Genomic DNA, 17,215 nt, shown 5'->3' on the forward strand with positions numbered 1-17,215 from the left:
TCCCTCCTTGGTCTCTCCTTCCGTGTTGTGACGTGTCACGTCGGGTCCTCCTCTCACCTCCTCTCCTTGTCGCCTTCCCGGGTTCCTTCCTCCCGTCCGTCCACCTCTTGTCCGGCTTCCTTCCTCGGGATTCCTTCCTCGTCTCCTTTCCTTTTTGTCACCCTTCCTCGTGTCCTTGCTTCTTCTCCGGCTTCCTTCGCATGTCTCTTGTTTCCTTCCTCGACTCCTTTTCCATCCGTCTTTTCCCCCCCGTGCCGTCCTCCAGTGTCTCCTTGTCTCCTCGCCCCCTTACTCCCATACGTCCTCACCTGTCGCCTCGCTGCCTCCTTCCCTCCTCGCTCGTCTCCTCGCCACCTCGGGACGCCCCCCACCCCCCCCACGTCGGGCGGCATGCCGATGACGGAGCGCGGCGTGTGTGTGTGTGTGTGTGAGACGAGTGGATGGAGGGATGAGTTACAATAGCTGCAGGTGACGGACGGACGGATGGACGGAAATGGATGGATGTGTAGATGGAGGTGTAAACAGAGGGAGGAGAAAGTGCTGAACACACACTCTGCCTCCCTCCTGCCTGACAAACCCTCTCCTGCTCTTCATCACTCACACACACCCCTCTCCCCCCCCCCACCACCCACAAACACACCCTCCCCTGCACAAGCCCCGCCCACCTGCAGAAGCCCCGCCCCCTCGCCGCCAGTCCATGTCGTCCCCCGAAGTCCCACCCGATCCCTGTTTCACGTTTCCTAGCAGCGGGAGGGGGTGTTAGCCCGTTCATCTTCCATTCATGCACTTTTTTTATTTTTAAACGACGGAAATCAAACCTTCGATTAAAAAGCGGTTCTGTCTCGACGGAACGAGGCGCTCGTTTTTTTCGGGGGGGGGGGGGGTTCTCGCCACGTCCTCTCGGAGGTTGAATGTATGATTCAGGCCGCGGGGGGAAAAAAAAAAAAAATCCGTAAATTTGCAAAAAAAAAAAATTAGCATTTAGCCCCCGCCCGGATGCTGTTTTTTTTTAAAAAAAAAAAAAAAGAAATAAAAATTAAACGTCCGAAAGTGGCTGCCGCCCGTCTGACCTGCTCTCCATCCTCCGTCCTCACCATGTTGGCAGGAATGCCGCTGCCCGGCGCCGCCGCCATGCAAAAGAAGCCCGACTCCACCTCCTCCTCTTCCTCCTCCTCCCCTCGAACGGCTTTCACACACCGGCCCGTCATTACCGGGCCTCGAGGTGAGGTCCCCCCCCACCCCACGCCAGCCCCCGCACACACACACACCTCGGCGGATGGGGGTTTGTCAGGGAGCCACTCAGGACGGCTGCTGTCTGTGGACACACACCTGCAGGCACTGTGTTTCTATCTGTGTGTGTGTGTGTGTGTGTGCCCACCTTCCCCTCTGTTCACGTTCTGGTTCTCCCCATGTGTCTCCATCCCGCCTGCCTTCGTGCATGTGTGTGTGTGTGTGTGTGTGTGTGTGTGTACGGTAGTCCCTCGCCTTTCACGGTCTCACTGTGTCGCAGATTAAAAATCCGAAATTAAAAAAAAAAAAAAAAAAAAATTACATTTCAATTTCAAATCGCTGATTTGAAAATTAATTTTCATTCAATTAATATTTCAATTATTTTTTTACGGCAAAATTAGCATTTTTTTGGGGTGTCCAGCAGCCAGAACGCACTGTTCTGCATCCCGCGCTCTGATTGGCTGCTCGTTCTCCTCATCCATTCTCCGATCGCCACTCGTGTGACAGAACAGGAAGTGTTTAGAAAGGGCGATAAAGGTTTAATACGTATATTTTCGATAATAAAATGGCACGGTCGCCCCGATTTTACGTGTATTTCGGTAACGCCAACCCTCGGCGCCGCCGGCCGGGAGGAAATCCCGCTCACGTCGGCGCCGATTAGGGGATCGGAACTGATTGGCGAGCTGATTGGAGTTGCCGAGCGCCGGCGGCGCCTTTGGAGGTAGAGTTTCGGTCCACTTCCTGTCCCGGCGAAACAGGAAACCGGACGCCACCATTAATCCTCATTAATGCGGACGACCATCCTTTTATCCGTCCGACCCCCTGATTGCACTCCTTCTCCTCCTTATCGAGCCGCCTCTGGACGCAGGACGTCTTCCTCTTCTTCTTCCCGTTCCTCCTACTCCTCCTCTTGGAGGGGGAAAGTGTAGGTGTGTGTGTGTGTGTGTGTGTGTGTGTGTGTGTGTGTGTGTAGGGGGGTCAGTGAAGCGAGGCAATTTGCAAAGTGGAACTAATCCTGGCTCTTTCCTCTGTGTTCAACATGCAAGCCGCCGGTCCTTGCCACACACACACACACACACACACACACACACACACACACACACACACACACACACACTCGCTCTGGCGGTGTCGAGTTGTTAAAGGAAAATCTCGACCGTTTTTGAGAAATGAGAGGATCGATATCAGTTTCTTTTCCCTCGGAAAGGCTGATTTTCTTTCTGTCTTTTTTTTTTTTTTTTTTTTTTCTGAAACCAAAGTGAAAACAGAACTTTCCGGGTGGTTTTCTTTTTTTTTTTTTTTTTTTTTTTTTTTTTTTTTGTCTTTCCTCTTTGTTTCTGGAGGAAGGAAAAAAAAAAAAAAAACACCTGGAGTCCACTTGCGCTCATCAACCCGTCTTTATTCGCTCCAGATGTCGTCCGTGACGTCGCACTTTCATGCGTTCACCCCCCCCTCATCACACACTCCGCTCGCTTCCTGTCTTCGCCTAACCTTTGACCTCCCCTCGTCCCGCGTCCTGCGGCACCGCGTCCGTCCACCGGAGGCGGACTCGACCCGTTCCGGGCGGGACGCTTCACAATTCAGGAAACGTTACCAACGCAAGAATCGGGGAGACAAAATGGGAAAACACTCTCATTCCAGTTAGTGTGTGTGTGTGTGTGAGGGCAGAGAGAGCCATCCATCCAATGATTACTGTAAATACATTGGCCGTGCGTGCTCGTGCAGCCACACACACACACACACACACACACACACGCCCGCGCGCAGGGTCAGTGTGTATCGTCAGAGTGATAAATCACAGCAGACTTTAAGTGAATTAGTGCAGCAGCTTTAACTCTCCGTCCATCCCTCCATCCCTCCATCCCTCCATCCCTCTCTCTCTTTCTTTCTCTCTGCGGTCGTTCACATCTCTTTCCCGCCTCCTCTCTCCTCCATACATCACACTCCGTAACGAGGCCTCATTCGCTAACGAGCAATCAGAGAATATTAGCCCAATTAGAGGCTTAATTAGATTAGAGAGGAGGAGGGCGGAGACAAGGGTGGGGGGGGGGGGGCTCGTAAAAGAGAGAGAAGGCGGAGGGAAGGGCGGGGGGGGGGGGGGGGGGAAGGACAGGAAGGAGAGGGAGGTTTGATTGACGGCCGGGCGCGTGTTTGGATACGAAACCCCGCCCCCTTTCTCGATCCACCCCGGAAGCCCCGCCCCTTCCGCGTTCTCCATTTATTAACCCTCTCTCTCTTTTTCTCTCTCTCTTTTTTTTTTTTCCCCTCTTTCTTTCTCCAGCGAGCCCCCACGCCCCCCCCTCCAGCCTGCACTTCTCCTCCTCCCCCATCCTGCAGCAGCCCGGCTCCTACTTCTCCCACCCCGCCATCAGGTATCACCCGCAGGAGACGCTCAAGGAGTTCGTCCAGCTGGTCTGTCCTGACTCCGCCCAGCAGGCCGGACAGGTGGGCTTCCTCAACGTAAGCACACACACACACACACACACACACACACACACGCACGCACAGATGTGCGGGCATGCAGGCACGTACACACACACACACACCCGCGATCACTTATTTACACACACGCTTTTATGTGGTCACACACGCACCGGGCCGGACAGGTGGGCTTCCTCAACGTGAGCACACACACACACACGCACGCACGCACGCTCGCGCGCACAGATGTGCGGGCATGCAGGCACGCACACACATACCCGCGATCGCTTATTTACACACACGCTTTCATGTGGTCACACACGCACCGGGCCGGACAGGTGGGCTTCCTCAACGTGAGCACACACACACACACACACACACGCACGCACGCTCGCGCGCACAGATGTGCGGGCATGCAGGCACGCACACACCAGCGATCACTTATTTACACACACGCTTTCATGTGCTCAGGTGGTCCTCCTCGATGTAATCATGCACACACGCGCATGCATGCACGCTTACAAACACACACACACACACGTGCAGAAACACACACACGTAAACACCTGAGCCAGGGTTCCAGGCTCTGCAGAGGGGGATCAGGAAACACTGCAGTGTGTGTGTGTGTGTGTGTGTGTGTGTGTGTGTGTGTGTGTGTGTGTGTGTGGCCTCCCGTCTGCAGCCGGATAGCTGATATATCTGCGTCTAGACACTGAATCAATACACCAGCCACAGACACCCCCCCCTCACACACACACACACAGACACACACCCTCTCCCTCACACACACACACACACACACACATTGTGTGTTTTGCAGATGTACTCAACAATAAATCCTGTCTTCATGTGTCGGCTGATAAAGGTGATAAAGTTTCATCACGCTGAAACTTTATTGTTCCCGGGTAAGGAGACAAACCCCTGACCCCGGCCGTGCGGCGGCGACATCACCCGATGACATCATCGCCGCCACGCGTGTCACAACCCACGGGAGGCGGGAAACGATCAGTTCTGCCGTCTCATGATCCGGGCGCTAATGATTCTCCGGGGCTGATCGATCAGCCGCTCGGCCCCGGAGCGTCTGAAACCTCGGCGTCGGTCGGCGGGAACCAATCAGACGGCGGGGTTCCTGTGTCACATGACAAAATCAGTCAGCTCGCTGTAAAAACACAGCCGCGAATGGCGAGCGGTCTCTTCCGACAGCTGGTTAGCGTGGAGACGCTAACACGGCGCTCCCACGTAGTTACCGGGTGGCAAACGCTGTTAGCGTAGTTAGCGTGATGGGGCTAGCATTAGCTTTAATTGACGTGTTTAACGTGTTTAACCCCCCCGCCGCCACAGCCAAATGGTAGCTCCCAGGGGAAGGTCCACAACCCCTTCCTGCCGACGCCCATGCTGCCCCCCCCTCCGCCGCCCCCCATGGCTCGTCCCGTCCCGCTGCCCGTCGACGCCAAGCCGCCCTCCACCTCGTCCACGGAGGGAGGAGGCAACTCGCCCACCTCCCCGAGTGAGTGCAAACACACACACACACACACACGTACACACTCTCCCGCGGGGCAGAAACTCCTACGCGACGGCACATTTGGAAAGAGTTTGAATCATTAGGACTTAATTCCACATCAGAATCAACAGAAATGATTCATGACGTTCAGGAAGTGACTTTTTTTGTTTGGATTAAATTCAACCTGAAGTTAACGATCCGCCGTTTGGCAAAAACACACGCCGGCGCTGCCAGAATATTTAATCCCGTGTCCCCCGTCACAACCAGACGTCGATATTTACTTTGGCGCTGCTGTGTTGTTTTGTTTGTTTCAGTTTCTCGCCCTGGAAACGCTTTCTGTCTCCTTGTGCGCCATTTTACTCACGGAGCTTTCTTTTTTTTCCTAGCAGATGCTAGTAGTTTCCCTTCGCTCCCATTCTTTGTGCTAAGCTAAGCTAAGCTACGCTCCATTGAGGACAGAAAAGCAAAGGCGGCCCTTTTCTGTGTTTTGGTAAATTTCCAGGAAAATCCCAAAATTGTATTTTTTCCCTGTTTTTTTGCTAATTTATTTCTTACTAGCATAGCCTCCAAGTAATTCCTTGCTAACCTTTAGCTTCCTGCAAGCATGTGGAGAGTCCACTGGAAACCAATGGGGAGTCTCTACTCAGGTTTTTTCAAGACAGACCGATGACCTGTGTGTGTGTGTGTGTGTGTGTGTGTGTGTGTGTGTGTGTGTGTGTGTGTGTGTGTGTGTGTGTCTTCTTCCTCCCTTAGCCTATTCCACCCCCACCACGTCTCCCGCCCAGCGCTTCGTCAGCGTCGGACCCCGAGACCCCGGCTTTAACATCCCGCAGCAGCCGCAGGTAACGCCGACAGTAACACGCTAGAGCGCGTCCGTCACATGGGCGCTCAGGTCCGGCACGCCTTAGCCAATCAGAGAGCAGGAGACTCCAGTTTGGACGCCATATCTGTAGGCAAACGTCACACTTCCATCCCTCCTGCCAATTTTACTGAGTGTGTGTGTGTGTGTGTGTGTGTGTGTGTGTGTGTGTGTATGTGTTCAGCTCAGGGGCTGTTTGCCAGCTGATTTATGAAGAGTGCAACAACTAGCCAGCCTTGACTCAACACTCACACACACACACACACACACACACAGTGTTCCAAGGTGGGAGTCTTCTGTTGACAATCAAAACAAGTTTGATTGCTTTAGTGTCTGTCTCTGTGTGGCAGTCAATAAATTGAGTACCACACACACACACACACACATACATACACACACACACACACACACACACACACAGTCTTCTGAGATAAAAGTCAGATAATAGTCCCTAAAATCCAGTTAAAGTGTGTGTGTAGCTGGTTAAACACGTGTAACTGCATTTTTAAGAAGATAAAATAGTAGAATAAAGACTGAAAACATGAGTTGTCAAACCAGGAGGTGGAGGTGGCGGTGGAGGTGGAGGTGGAGGTGGAGGTGGAGGTGGAAGCAGACGCATGGCGGCATGAATCCTCCAACCATCGCCGGCGAAATCTCTCGTTTTGGTTTTAATTACCATGGCAACCACAAGGTCCGAGGCCCAGAAGTGGTCTACAGTCCGCAACTTGGAAGCCGCTGGGGTGGAACAATACGTGTCTGTGTGGACTGAGTGGGAGACCCCACTGCACACACGCACACACACACACACACCACACACACACACTTAAACCCCAGAACAAAAGTCACCCTGGGCGGTCGCCGTTAGCCCCCCAGGGCTGTACAGTAAACACCTCCCCAGTCATCGCCATGGTGACTAACTGGACAGTCTGTGCATCCGCGTGTATTATGTGTGTGTGTGTGTGTGTGTGTGTGTGTGTGTGTGTGTGTGTCTATAAGTTGGGTGGGGGGGCCAGATGGCACAGTCTTTGTTTAGGAGTGGGCATCATGCCCACCAGGGTCAGCGTGGTGGTTGCCAGGGGTAACAGTGGCGGTTGCCCATAGAAACGACGATGGAAGGACAGGGGTTGGCACCTCGTTGTGCCAACAAACACACACACACACACACACACAGACACACACGTGTGTGCGCTCCAGCAGCTTTGTGGGTTCGGGGACTCGTGTCCAGACTGAAATGAGGAACGTTTGTTCAACCAAAACTTTCAGGTCGCCTCAAGTTCCTGTTTAAATGTCAGGTGACTTTAATACCAGGGTGTGTGTGTGTGTGTGTGTGTGTGTGTGTGTGTGTGTGTGTGTGTGTGTGTGTGTGTGCTGACTCAGCTCAGGTCAGGACGATGGAAATCCAGAGAGGAGACCTTTTTTTTTGTTTTGTGTTTTTTCAACCCACGCTGTCCTCTGATTGGCTGATGGTCGGGAGGCGTGTCTGTCTGAAGCTCTGTTTTACGGACATTGAACGCGTCACTGACTGTTAAATTTTAATATTCTATATTTGAATATTTTTATTAAAAATAATATCATAATATTAATATTTAAAATGTACACTTTTAATAGTTTTTTGATTTTAAATTCATTTCCTCCGGTCGATTCTCATCTCCTGCAGTTTAAGTTATTAGAATGTATATATCCATAAGTAAATAAAGATACAATTATAAATAAATATTTGAATCCACAAAGTAATCTAGACATTTAGGTATCAATGTATGCATCTATATATCCTTAGGTTAATATATACAACTATTTAAGTAGTCATATATCCCTAAAAGAATGTGCACATTTATATATCAATATATACATACATAGGTTACTATATAGAATCAAACATATATTTTTGTATATATGAATATATCAATTTATAAAGGAATGTATATATTTACACATACAATTCTGTAACCATGAATATATACCCTACTGTATCCAATAATATGGTCATTAATAAATCCATAATGGAATGCAAACATTTATTTATCCATATACAATTATAGAGCCATAAATATATACCTCTATGAATACATAATTTGCATTGACATATCCCTAAATAAATGTATTCAATTATTTACCCACAAATATAAATATGTATCTGTGTATATTCATGAATATATTATATATCCATAAAGAAACGTATACATTTGTAAATACATCTATCAATTTGTAAATTGCATTTTATGAATCCATAGAAAAATACATTTTTATGTCAATGTGCATTTAATTGAATATATTTATTTATGCTTATGTATACGTATTTTTTCTTATAAATGCAGACTATATCTTTATAAATCCGTATACTGTCTATATCCATAAGTGAGTAAAAATAAAATACATTTAGGATGAAATTAAATTCAATGCGAACAAACCTGTTGTTTTGGGGTGGAATCAATGATGTCATGGGATTCAAGGCTCATTCAAGGCATCTGAGCCGGGGGGGGGGTACTCTCCATCGTCCTCCGCCTCGCCTCCACGGGATCACACACACACACACACACACACACACACACACACACACACGCTGACTTACATTCACGTCCAGGCGACAGACGGTCAAAACAAACCTCCACTGAAATTTAATGATTTATTCCCTTTTTCTTTTTCTTTCCCCCCCAAAACGCAGCTGAATCCCTGCAGGGTGTAAACAGATTTATGTCCTCACACACACACACACACACACACACACACACACACACACACAGTTCCATCTCCTGCGAGTCTTCTCAGGACAGAGGGAGGAGCTGCAGTGCAGGGAGCGAGCGAGAGGGCGAGAGACATAGACAGACACTGGGGGGGAAGGAGAGCGAGCCAGAAAAGTCCCAGCGTCAGCAAGTTTGTATTGATTAAAAACTAACCTTCCAGTCTTCTCCTCTGTCACCACACACACACACACACACACACACACACACACACGGTAGCAGAATTACAACGAGCGCACACGCGCGCGTGCACATTTCATGCACTTTATTTAAACTTTGGCTTTACATTCGGTATTTGGGGGGTAAAAAAAAAAAAGAGAATGTGTAATTTTTTTAAGAGTGCCGGCGAAGAAGCGCAGATGATGCGGTTGCCTTGGCGATGGTAGTCACGTCCCGGGCCGTCTGGTCGTCCCTAGCAACCAGACATGATGTAACGCGGGGATGAACTTGAACTCGTCGGGGGCAGCGAGCGAGGGAAGGGGGGGGAGGTGAACGATGCACCTCTTTGGCGATCGATACGGGACGATCGGAGATGGATGACACACACACACACACACACACACACACACACACACGTGCGCGGATGGGATACAACCCACCCAATCCCCCCCCCCCCCCGGTTCTTTTCGCTTCCACTTTCTGCAAATATAGTAAAGGCGCCCAACGCCGCCGGCGGTCGGCGCCGCTCTCTGATTGGCTCCCGGGGACGCTTCGAACTTTAACCCCCCCGCTCTGACCCCCCCGCCCCCCCTCTCTCCGCAGTGGTACCTGGGATAAGGACTCCAGAGGCCCCTCCACCACCACCACCACCTCCACCACCGACACCGACGCCGCCCACCTGTCCGACAGACCGCCGCGGCCCCGTCAAGCCCCGCCCCCTTTGACCTCGCCCAGACTCTGCAGCATCAGCATGGCTACAGCGGAACCCCCCACCCCGGTGTCAGACACACCCCTGGAATTGAACCACATAGACGTTCTCATCTAGTGCCAGACCCCCCCGCCCTCCGCTAAACCCCCACAGGAATATGAGCCTTTACCCGTCGGGCAGCAAGACTGACCCCCTTCTTCGGGGGGACGGGGAGGGGGTTCCCGCGCTCAGATACCACCAGCTAATACCCCCCTCCCTCCCCCTACACACACACGTTCACACACACTTGCCCCCTGGTGGTGGGTGGTAGGACACGGACCTGAAGAGGAGGCGCCCAAACAGGAAGTACTCGTCGGAAGGCGCTGGGGGGGGGCAGGAGGGGGGGGGGGGGGGGCGCCCGGCGAATCGTTGGTCCGGGAGGCGCCGTCCGTTTCCCTCTGAGCCGCCGTTTTCCCTCCGCACACACACACACACACACACACACACTCCCAGTCAGGGGCGGAGCGGCGGCGTTTTGATCACGAGGAAAGTGCAATTTTTTTTTTTATTTTTTTTTTTTTGCGAGGCGGCGGCGGATCTGAGGGATCAGCTGGACGTTCCAGGTCTACAGAAGTTTATTTTTCTTCCAGTCCGTCAAACCTCTGGGACTCTAAACTACTGGGGTACAAAAGACCGAGACGCAGCGTCCGACCAGCAACCGCAGCCTTGGGAGGGGAGGGAGCTGTTTTCTTCTTCTTCCTGGTTCTTCTCCTTCTCCTTCTTCTTCTTCTTCTTCTTCGTCCTCTGTTTGTCGTTCAGCCCGTTCATCTTCCGGCCCGGCGGATCCCTTTAAGCAGAACACACGCTTCGCCCTCCAGCCGATCGGCTGCTGTTGTTGTTTTTTTTTGTTTTTTTCTAGCCACCATCCCGACCCCGCGAGGTAAAAGCCGTTCCCGGGGGGTTCGAGGACGCGCACGTCGATTTGCTAACTATGCACGCGCCGGGTCCGGTGAGAGTTCTCCGCCTGGGACGCTAACGTTCACCACCCCGCGCTCAATCGGGGATGCCGACGCTAGCAGCTAGCCGCGCTATGCAGATGTCAAAAAGCGGCTAACAGCTAGGCTAGCGTTCTCATCTCCGGCCGAGGAGAAAGGAGGCGCCGGGAAAGACGAGTAAATACGGACACGAGCGGATCGGAAGCGCCGGAGAGGCTCGTCGCCGCGAGAACGTCAAACACCTGGACGTCACGCCCGGGTCGCGAGATGTCGCCGGCCGCCGACAGGCTAACCCGGCTCCCGTTAGCCGTCGTCCGACGCTAGCGGGCCGAACCGCCGCCGGCCCGAACCGGACGCGATCGGTGGAGAGCTTCTTTCCGCGGGCGGAAACCGGCGGTTCACTGCCCCCCCGCCCTCCCCAACGCAACTTGTGCAATTGAATTTTTTATTTTTGTTTGTTTCAATCGAGACGGCTCTCAATCGGCGCCAGCCGGGACGAAGAAGCGATTAAGTTATTTCGAAGAGCACATCCTTTTTCTTTTCCTCTCTTTTTTTCTTTTTAAATTGCAATTTCTCATCGGTGCGAAATCAGAGAAGGTGCGTTTTAAGCTAATCATGTTTTCTCCGATTTCCGTTTGCGAGATAATCTTGAACGGGCGTTGCCCGGGTTACGGGTGCCCCCCCCCCCAGCGGCGGGCCCGGTCTCTGAAAGAGGCCCCGCCCCCCCCCCTGCCGTCGGCCAATCGGCCGCGAGCGTGTGAATCGGGGCGGGGGGGTTGCGGTCTGAAGGTGTCAAACGAGGCAGAGGGTCAGTGGAAGCCCCTCGTCCAGCAGGTGGCGCTCACTCCGCCTCTCCTTTGCAATGAAACACACACACACACACACACACACACACACACGTATATATATATGTGTGTGCGTGTGTGTGTTTATATATATATATATATTTATATATATATACACACACGCACACACACCATCCAGCGTTGACGAAAAGTGAATTTAAGTGACAAAGTTTGAAAAATGCTAAAAAAAAAAAATTTTAAAAAAGAAGAAAAAAAAATCTGCATGTTCTAGTGTTAGTGACGGTTCCTCCGTAGACGATGTAGTTAGTGATGAAGATCCTCCACCCGGCGCCACGGCAACCGCCGAGGCCTTCTCCTCCTCTTCCTCGTCCTCCTTCTCGTCTTCTTCCTCTTCTTCCTCCTCCTCCTCCCTTCGCTCGACCTCCAGCTTTCTCGACATCCCACCATCTTTGTTTTGGTTTTGGTTTCCTTTGCTTCCTCCTCCTCTTTCCTCCCGACGGGTCGGTTTCTAGCTTGTTCTTCTTCCTTCATCCTGCCTGGTTTTTTCTTCTCCTCCTTTTCTTTTTCGCCCCCGAACAAACGGCACGAGAGACCCCTCCTCCCCGCCCACGCCAGGGGGGATTCATGCTAACGCTAAATGCTAAAGCTCCAGCTCCTGACCTCTCGGGGCGGGGAGGGAGGGAGGGTGCTGGGCGGGGTCGGGTGGTTGTGAGAAGTCCGGTGATTGGTCAGGAGTGTCGACGTTTACAAACAGGAAGTGGAAGCGAGCAGCGAGGCGACGAATGAGCGACTTTGAAAGTTCAATTACTTGAAATTAAAACAGCTAATACCCTGGTTAAGGTTGTTGGAAATCAGCCTCTCCAGATTCAAACCGTTGCAATCAGATAAGCTAACAGATACGCGACAGTTAAGGAAGCTAATGGTGTTTTGGGGAGAAGTGTGCGATCCCGGCTAATCGTAGGGGCAGAAAACAAAAGCGGAAAGCCGAACGGCGGCTCCAGCGTGTTAGCGAATGGAAGGGGTTAGCGAGCTAGCTCAGCTTAGCTTCTAGGCGCGCGCTGAGCTAGCTCGGCTCCTCGGGTCACGTCGGTTCTTTCCCTCGAGATGCTAACATGCTTGTAACGTAGCCAGTGTCCTGTTAGCGCCGGACGCTCCTGTCAGTCAGTTGTTGTTAGCGGAGTTAGCATAGCAACATCAGCCGCTAATTCACAGCATCATCGGGCAAACATCGATCCGTTCCGCCGCCGCGTGCTAATTTCAAGGTTTTTTTTATTTTTTTTTAGCCCATCCATCATGTGACTTTTCTTTCCTCCCTCCCAAAACAAAACAAAACGAAATATGCAAATTCCTCCTGCGCTGCTTCTCGCTTCTCATTGGCTTGTTTTAAAACTTTTTTTTTTCATTTTTTTTTTTAAATACCAGTTTGTGTGCACGTGACTGGCGTGGAATCGGTCAGTCCCTAAATTGTAATGACGCCCCCTTCCTCCTCCTCCCATGGCTGGAGGGGACGAGGGGGGACCTCCAACCAGCCTTAACCTTCTTCACCCTCATCTTCTTCTTCTTCGACATGCGTTTTTTTTTTTAATTTTTATTATTATTATTATTCCCGTGAATTGTTTACCCCGCGGCGGTTCCTACGTCCCACCGGAGCGGGTCCCCCCCCCCCCCCCCCCCCCCCCCCCGTGTTCCTCGTCAACCCCCACCCGACCCCCCCGACCCCCACCCCCAAAGCCAGGAGGCGGGCATTAACTCCTCTTTTCTGCACTAAATATCTAATTAATCACAAGAGTTAAAAAAAAAAAAAAGATAAATAAATAAAATTTAAAAAAAATAAATAAATAAAAGCTTCCAGGGCTTAAAAAGAACGAAGGGAATAAAAGATGAAAAAATAAATAAAAATTTGCACGGACATTTTTTTTGAAAGTGTCATTAAACCGGGCGGAGAAAACGGAGCCCCCGCCCGCCCGCCCGCCCGCCCCCGCCGGAACCGGAAACAAGCGCACCCTTTTAAAAAGGTGTAAAGCAATAGTGTTGGGCAGTGTGTGTGTGTGTGTGCGTGTGTGTGTGTGTGTGTCGGTTCTTTTGGTTCTCGTGTTCTTGTGCGTGTGGTTCGGGCGCAGCGAAGCGGCGTTAGCGAGTTAGAGGTGGGACGGGGGGGTGGGGGGGGGGGCGCGGCGGGCGGGGGGGGGGCGTGTTTGTACGTTGTATAGTTTTATTAATTACACTGATTTTGATGCTGCCCTATTTTATAATGCAGGACTTTTGTAACGTTGATTAAACGAGGAAAAGAACCTTAGTGTTGTGACTTTTATCTGATTGTTCGTCCGGAGGCGGCCATCTTAGAACCCCCTCTGGTTCCCAGGAGACCGCACCCCTCCCTCCTTATATATATATATATATATATATATATATATACATATATATATGTATATATATATACATCTCTTTTTCTTTTGTTTTCTTTATTTGCTTTGGTTTTGTATGTATTTAAGGACACTTCCTGCGTCGCCCAGCGAACGCCGGCTTTGTTTCTGTTGTTGTTTTCTGAACTGCATCCAGAGTGTAGTTTCAGGCAGGAAGGGACGAGGCGGCCGGCGGAGGAAAACCTGCTTCCTGCCTCCTCTCTCTCTCTCTCTCTCTCTCTCTTTCTTTCTCTCTTTCTCTTTCTCTCTCTTTGTGTTCCATCATTCCATGCCAGGAAATAAACAGCTTGATTACGCAACATGATTTTTTCCTCTTTTCTTTTCCATCTTGTTTCTTTCTGCTGCGGCTGCTCACGAGTTCACCACCTCCTCCCTCCCGCTCCTTCTCCTTCCCCATCCTCCTCCTCCTCCTTGCCCCCCCCCCCCTCTGCTCAGATCTCCATCCACACACACACACACACACACACTCCTCTTTCCGACGTGTCGCCGTTCCTTCCAGGTTCTCCAAGGTTCGACCCCCTCGACCCGCTACGTCCCGCTCGGACGAGCTAGCGCTGCGCTAATTGCGGACGGCGAGTTTGATGGAAGGGTTCGCCTTTCACCTAAATTTAGGAAACGTGAATGATTTCGATTAAAAGTCGGAGGAGGTCACCTTCAGACCTGCTGAGCGTCTCCAGACGCCTCACAGGAAGGACAAAATCGGCAAATTCTTTCCTTTTTTTTTTCCTTCTTTTAGGTGTATTTTGGCACCAAGGCTTCACCGCCAGAAGGTTTCCCCTCTGCGTGGACTCTCCATGTTCTCCTCAGGGTTCCTCACGCAGTCCAAACTCATGCAGGAGGTTCACTGGAGACCTTAACAGTTGTATGTCTCTATATGTGGCCCCTGTGATTGGTCCAGAGTGAGCCCCGCCTCTCGCCGCGATAGGCTCCGCCCCCCTTCCCGACCCCACGATTAGCGGAATAGATCACGAACGAATGAAAAACGAAACCGCTCACACGCGGCAGCAAATCCTCCCCGTTTGACGGAATTAGCGTGGGTTTAGCCGCCTCCCCCTGCCATCCACTCGCACCATCGATCGATTATCAGCCGCCAATCAGGCTGATGGATTAGGGCCCCGTGTGTCCGGGCTCCCGGGTCTGATTAAAAACCCAGTTTACTGATTAGACCCGACGCCGCTGCTGGGGGCGGGGCTTCGGGGGGAGGGGGCTGCATCTGATTGGCTGTCGACAGGGAAACATGGGTGAAGATTCCGGAGAGGTTTTTTTAAAACGAATTGATTGTTTATTGACTCCGCCTGCTCCGAAGCTGCACCTTCTGGCGCCCGAATCACGCCGGACCCGAGGACGCCCCCCGCCGCTTCCTGATCCCGTCAAGACCGCTCCCGTGACCCGCGCTGCTACGCTAACGTAGGAAACCCCCGCTTGCCCTCCATGTTTGGGTCCCGTCGTAGAAGCGCGAGGGCGCGATCGGGCCTCGCCAAATTCCCCTGTCGTTTCCATGGAGACGCCCCATGGCGGACGGCGTGTCCTGGACAGAACCCGTCCGTCGCCAGGAAAGGAAATAGCGACGCCACATTCAGCACGTGTTTTTGGTCAAAGTCTCTCGTATCCACGGCGACGATCGGGTCGGACGTCGATCCGTTCCCGCCGAGGGATCCGGAGGCCGGCAGGAGCCCGTGAGAACGCGACCGAGGGTCCCGACGCCGGTTGACTCCGCCCCCCAGCACAGAGGCTCCGCCTCCTCCAGCAGCGAGGAGCGACACCCGCCTACGACCCCTTTCCGTTGTGGATTTTTTTTTTTTGCCTTCGATGAATCCCGCCGCTCCGTTTGGAAACAGGGTCGAACGAAGGCGGGGCTTGTCGGCGCCGGCGCCGTCTTCACGTTTGTCCCGATGCTCCCGGGGTCGTGACCTTTGACCCACAGAGGGGGGAGGGGGGGCGCGTCAGACCAAAGGAATTCAAACGGGCCCGAAGAGGGGCAGAACTCCTTGGGCCGAGGAACCAGGGTACCTTCAATCACTTCACGCACCTGAGTGTGTGTGTGTGTGTGTGTGTGTGTGTGTGTGTGTGTGTGTGTGTGTGTGTGTGTGTGTGTTCACCCCCTCAGAGGGGTGAACGGCACTCTTGGCGACACAGGTGGGCTCAGATGGACGACGGCGTCATGCCCGGCCTTAGCCCCGCCCCCCCCGGCCTTAGCCCCGCCCCCTGTAGCGAAACCATCACATGGTGCTAAGCGTGGAGTCCCGGGGCGCCGCGCCCGCAACCACCCGGCGCCGCCTTCATGCTCCCTGGCGGCCAATCAGGCCGGAGCAGTGGAACCCGCATGAGAACTATGCACTGACTGGAACCCGAGGGCGCCTCCTGGAGCCCCGCCCCTTCAAGCCCCGCCCCCTCAAGCCCCGCCCCCTCAAGCCCGGACTCTGGTATCTACTTTGTGAAATTTCAGCCTCTGCCTTCTTTTAAGGGCCGAGCCCTCCGGCCGCAGAAAGGACAGGCGACCCAACCAGCATCCAAACAGGAAGTGGACGCCGGAGGCGGCGGCGGTGGCGGCGGCGGCGTCTCTCCGCCCTCTCGCCCCCTCCGGACTGTCAATCATCGTTTGTAACTGTGGAAACTTCTGAACACCAGTAGCCTTTGCTGTCTGTCAGGCCCTCTGATTATAGCCGATGTACAAATAACCATAAGTATAACTGCATGCTCGTCCATAATCGCCTACTAAGCTGTTGCCAAGACGACGACGGAGAACAAAAAAAAAAAAAAAAAAAACGGGACAGAAATCCAGATTGTCAAAAACCCCTTTCTCCTTTTTTTTTTTTTTTTTTTTTTTTTTCTTCCCGTGAGCCTCAAAACCCTCTCTCGCCGCCCCCTCATCTTCATCGCCCCCATCCTCACACGGCGGCGGCGGCGGCGGCCATGTTGTTTAATGTGCGTGCGGGGGGTCAATTCTGGATCAATGAAACCCAAATTAAACCGGGGGGGGAAACTCCCGCTGCCGCTCCCGGGAGTGAGACGCCATGTTTCTTCATCGAACCCCGGGATTCGACCCTGGACGCACGCCGGCGTGTGATTGGCTGAAACGGAAGGGGGTGCTATTTATTCACGTGGTCACATGACCCCCTCCCTAACCGGACGCCCCCAGAATGCCGCAGTGGGCTTTAAATCTGACAATCTCCTGCTAACTTTTGAGCTCAGTGTCCATTGAGCGTCAGGCTGTGGGTGAACCCCCCCGCCCCCGGGCGGGATCTTGCAGGAGGCTGAATCGATGGCCGTTTTCTGCAGCGTTCAGCACTATCCGGGACCGAGCCCCCCTCCGCCTCCACCCTCCACCCTCGGCACGACTTCAAACGCCGCCGATCCCGGATGAGAAAAGTGTAGAAACACAAGAGAGGCACCCA

General features: G+C 52.6%; 1 protein-coding gene across 5 annotated transcripts in view; it reads left to right on the plus strand.

The window, feature by feature from the left end:
* Positions 1-9,678, plus strand: part of nfia (nuclear factor I/A) — a 54,138-nt gene extending 44,460 nt beyond the window's left edge. For 2 of the 5 annotated variants that reach the window (XM_086143817.1, XM_086143837.1), the window contains 4 exons: positions 3,512-3,690; positions 4,993-5,158; positions 5,906-5,994; positions 9,512-9,678. In XM_086143817.1, coding sequence (XP_085999943.1) covers positions 3,512-3,690; positions 4,993-5,158; positions 5,906-5,994; positions 9,512-9,526 — 449 coding nt within the window. In that variant the 3' untranslated portion in view covers positions 9,527-9,678. Of the gene's footprint in view, positions 1-1,105; positions 1,223-3,511; positions 3,691-4,992; positions 5,159-5,905; positions 5,995-9,511 lie in introns of all 5 variants that reach the window. The other 3 variants (XM_086143800.1, XM_086143808.1, XM_086143826.1) reach the window with 3 other exon arrangements.
* Positions 9,679-17,215: the final 7,537 nt, after the last annotated feature.

The sequence above is a fragment of the Fistularia commersonii genome, chromosome 1 (assembly GCF_037954325.1).
Source record: "Fistularia commersonii isolate RoL2024-O1a breed Wild chromosome 1, RoL_Fcom_v1.0, whole genome shotgun sequence".
NCBI lineage: Eukaryota > Metazoa > Chordata > Actinopteri > Syngnathiformes > Fistulariidae > Fistularia > Fistularia commersonii.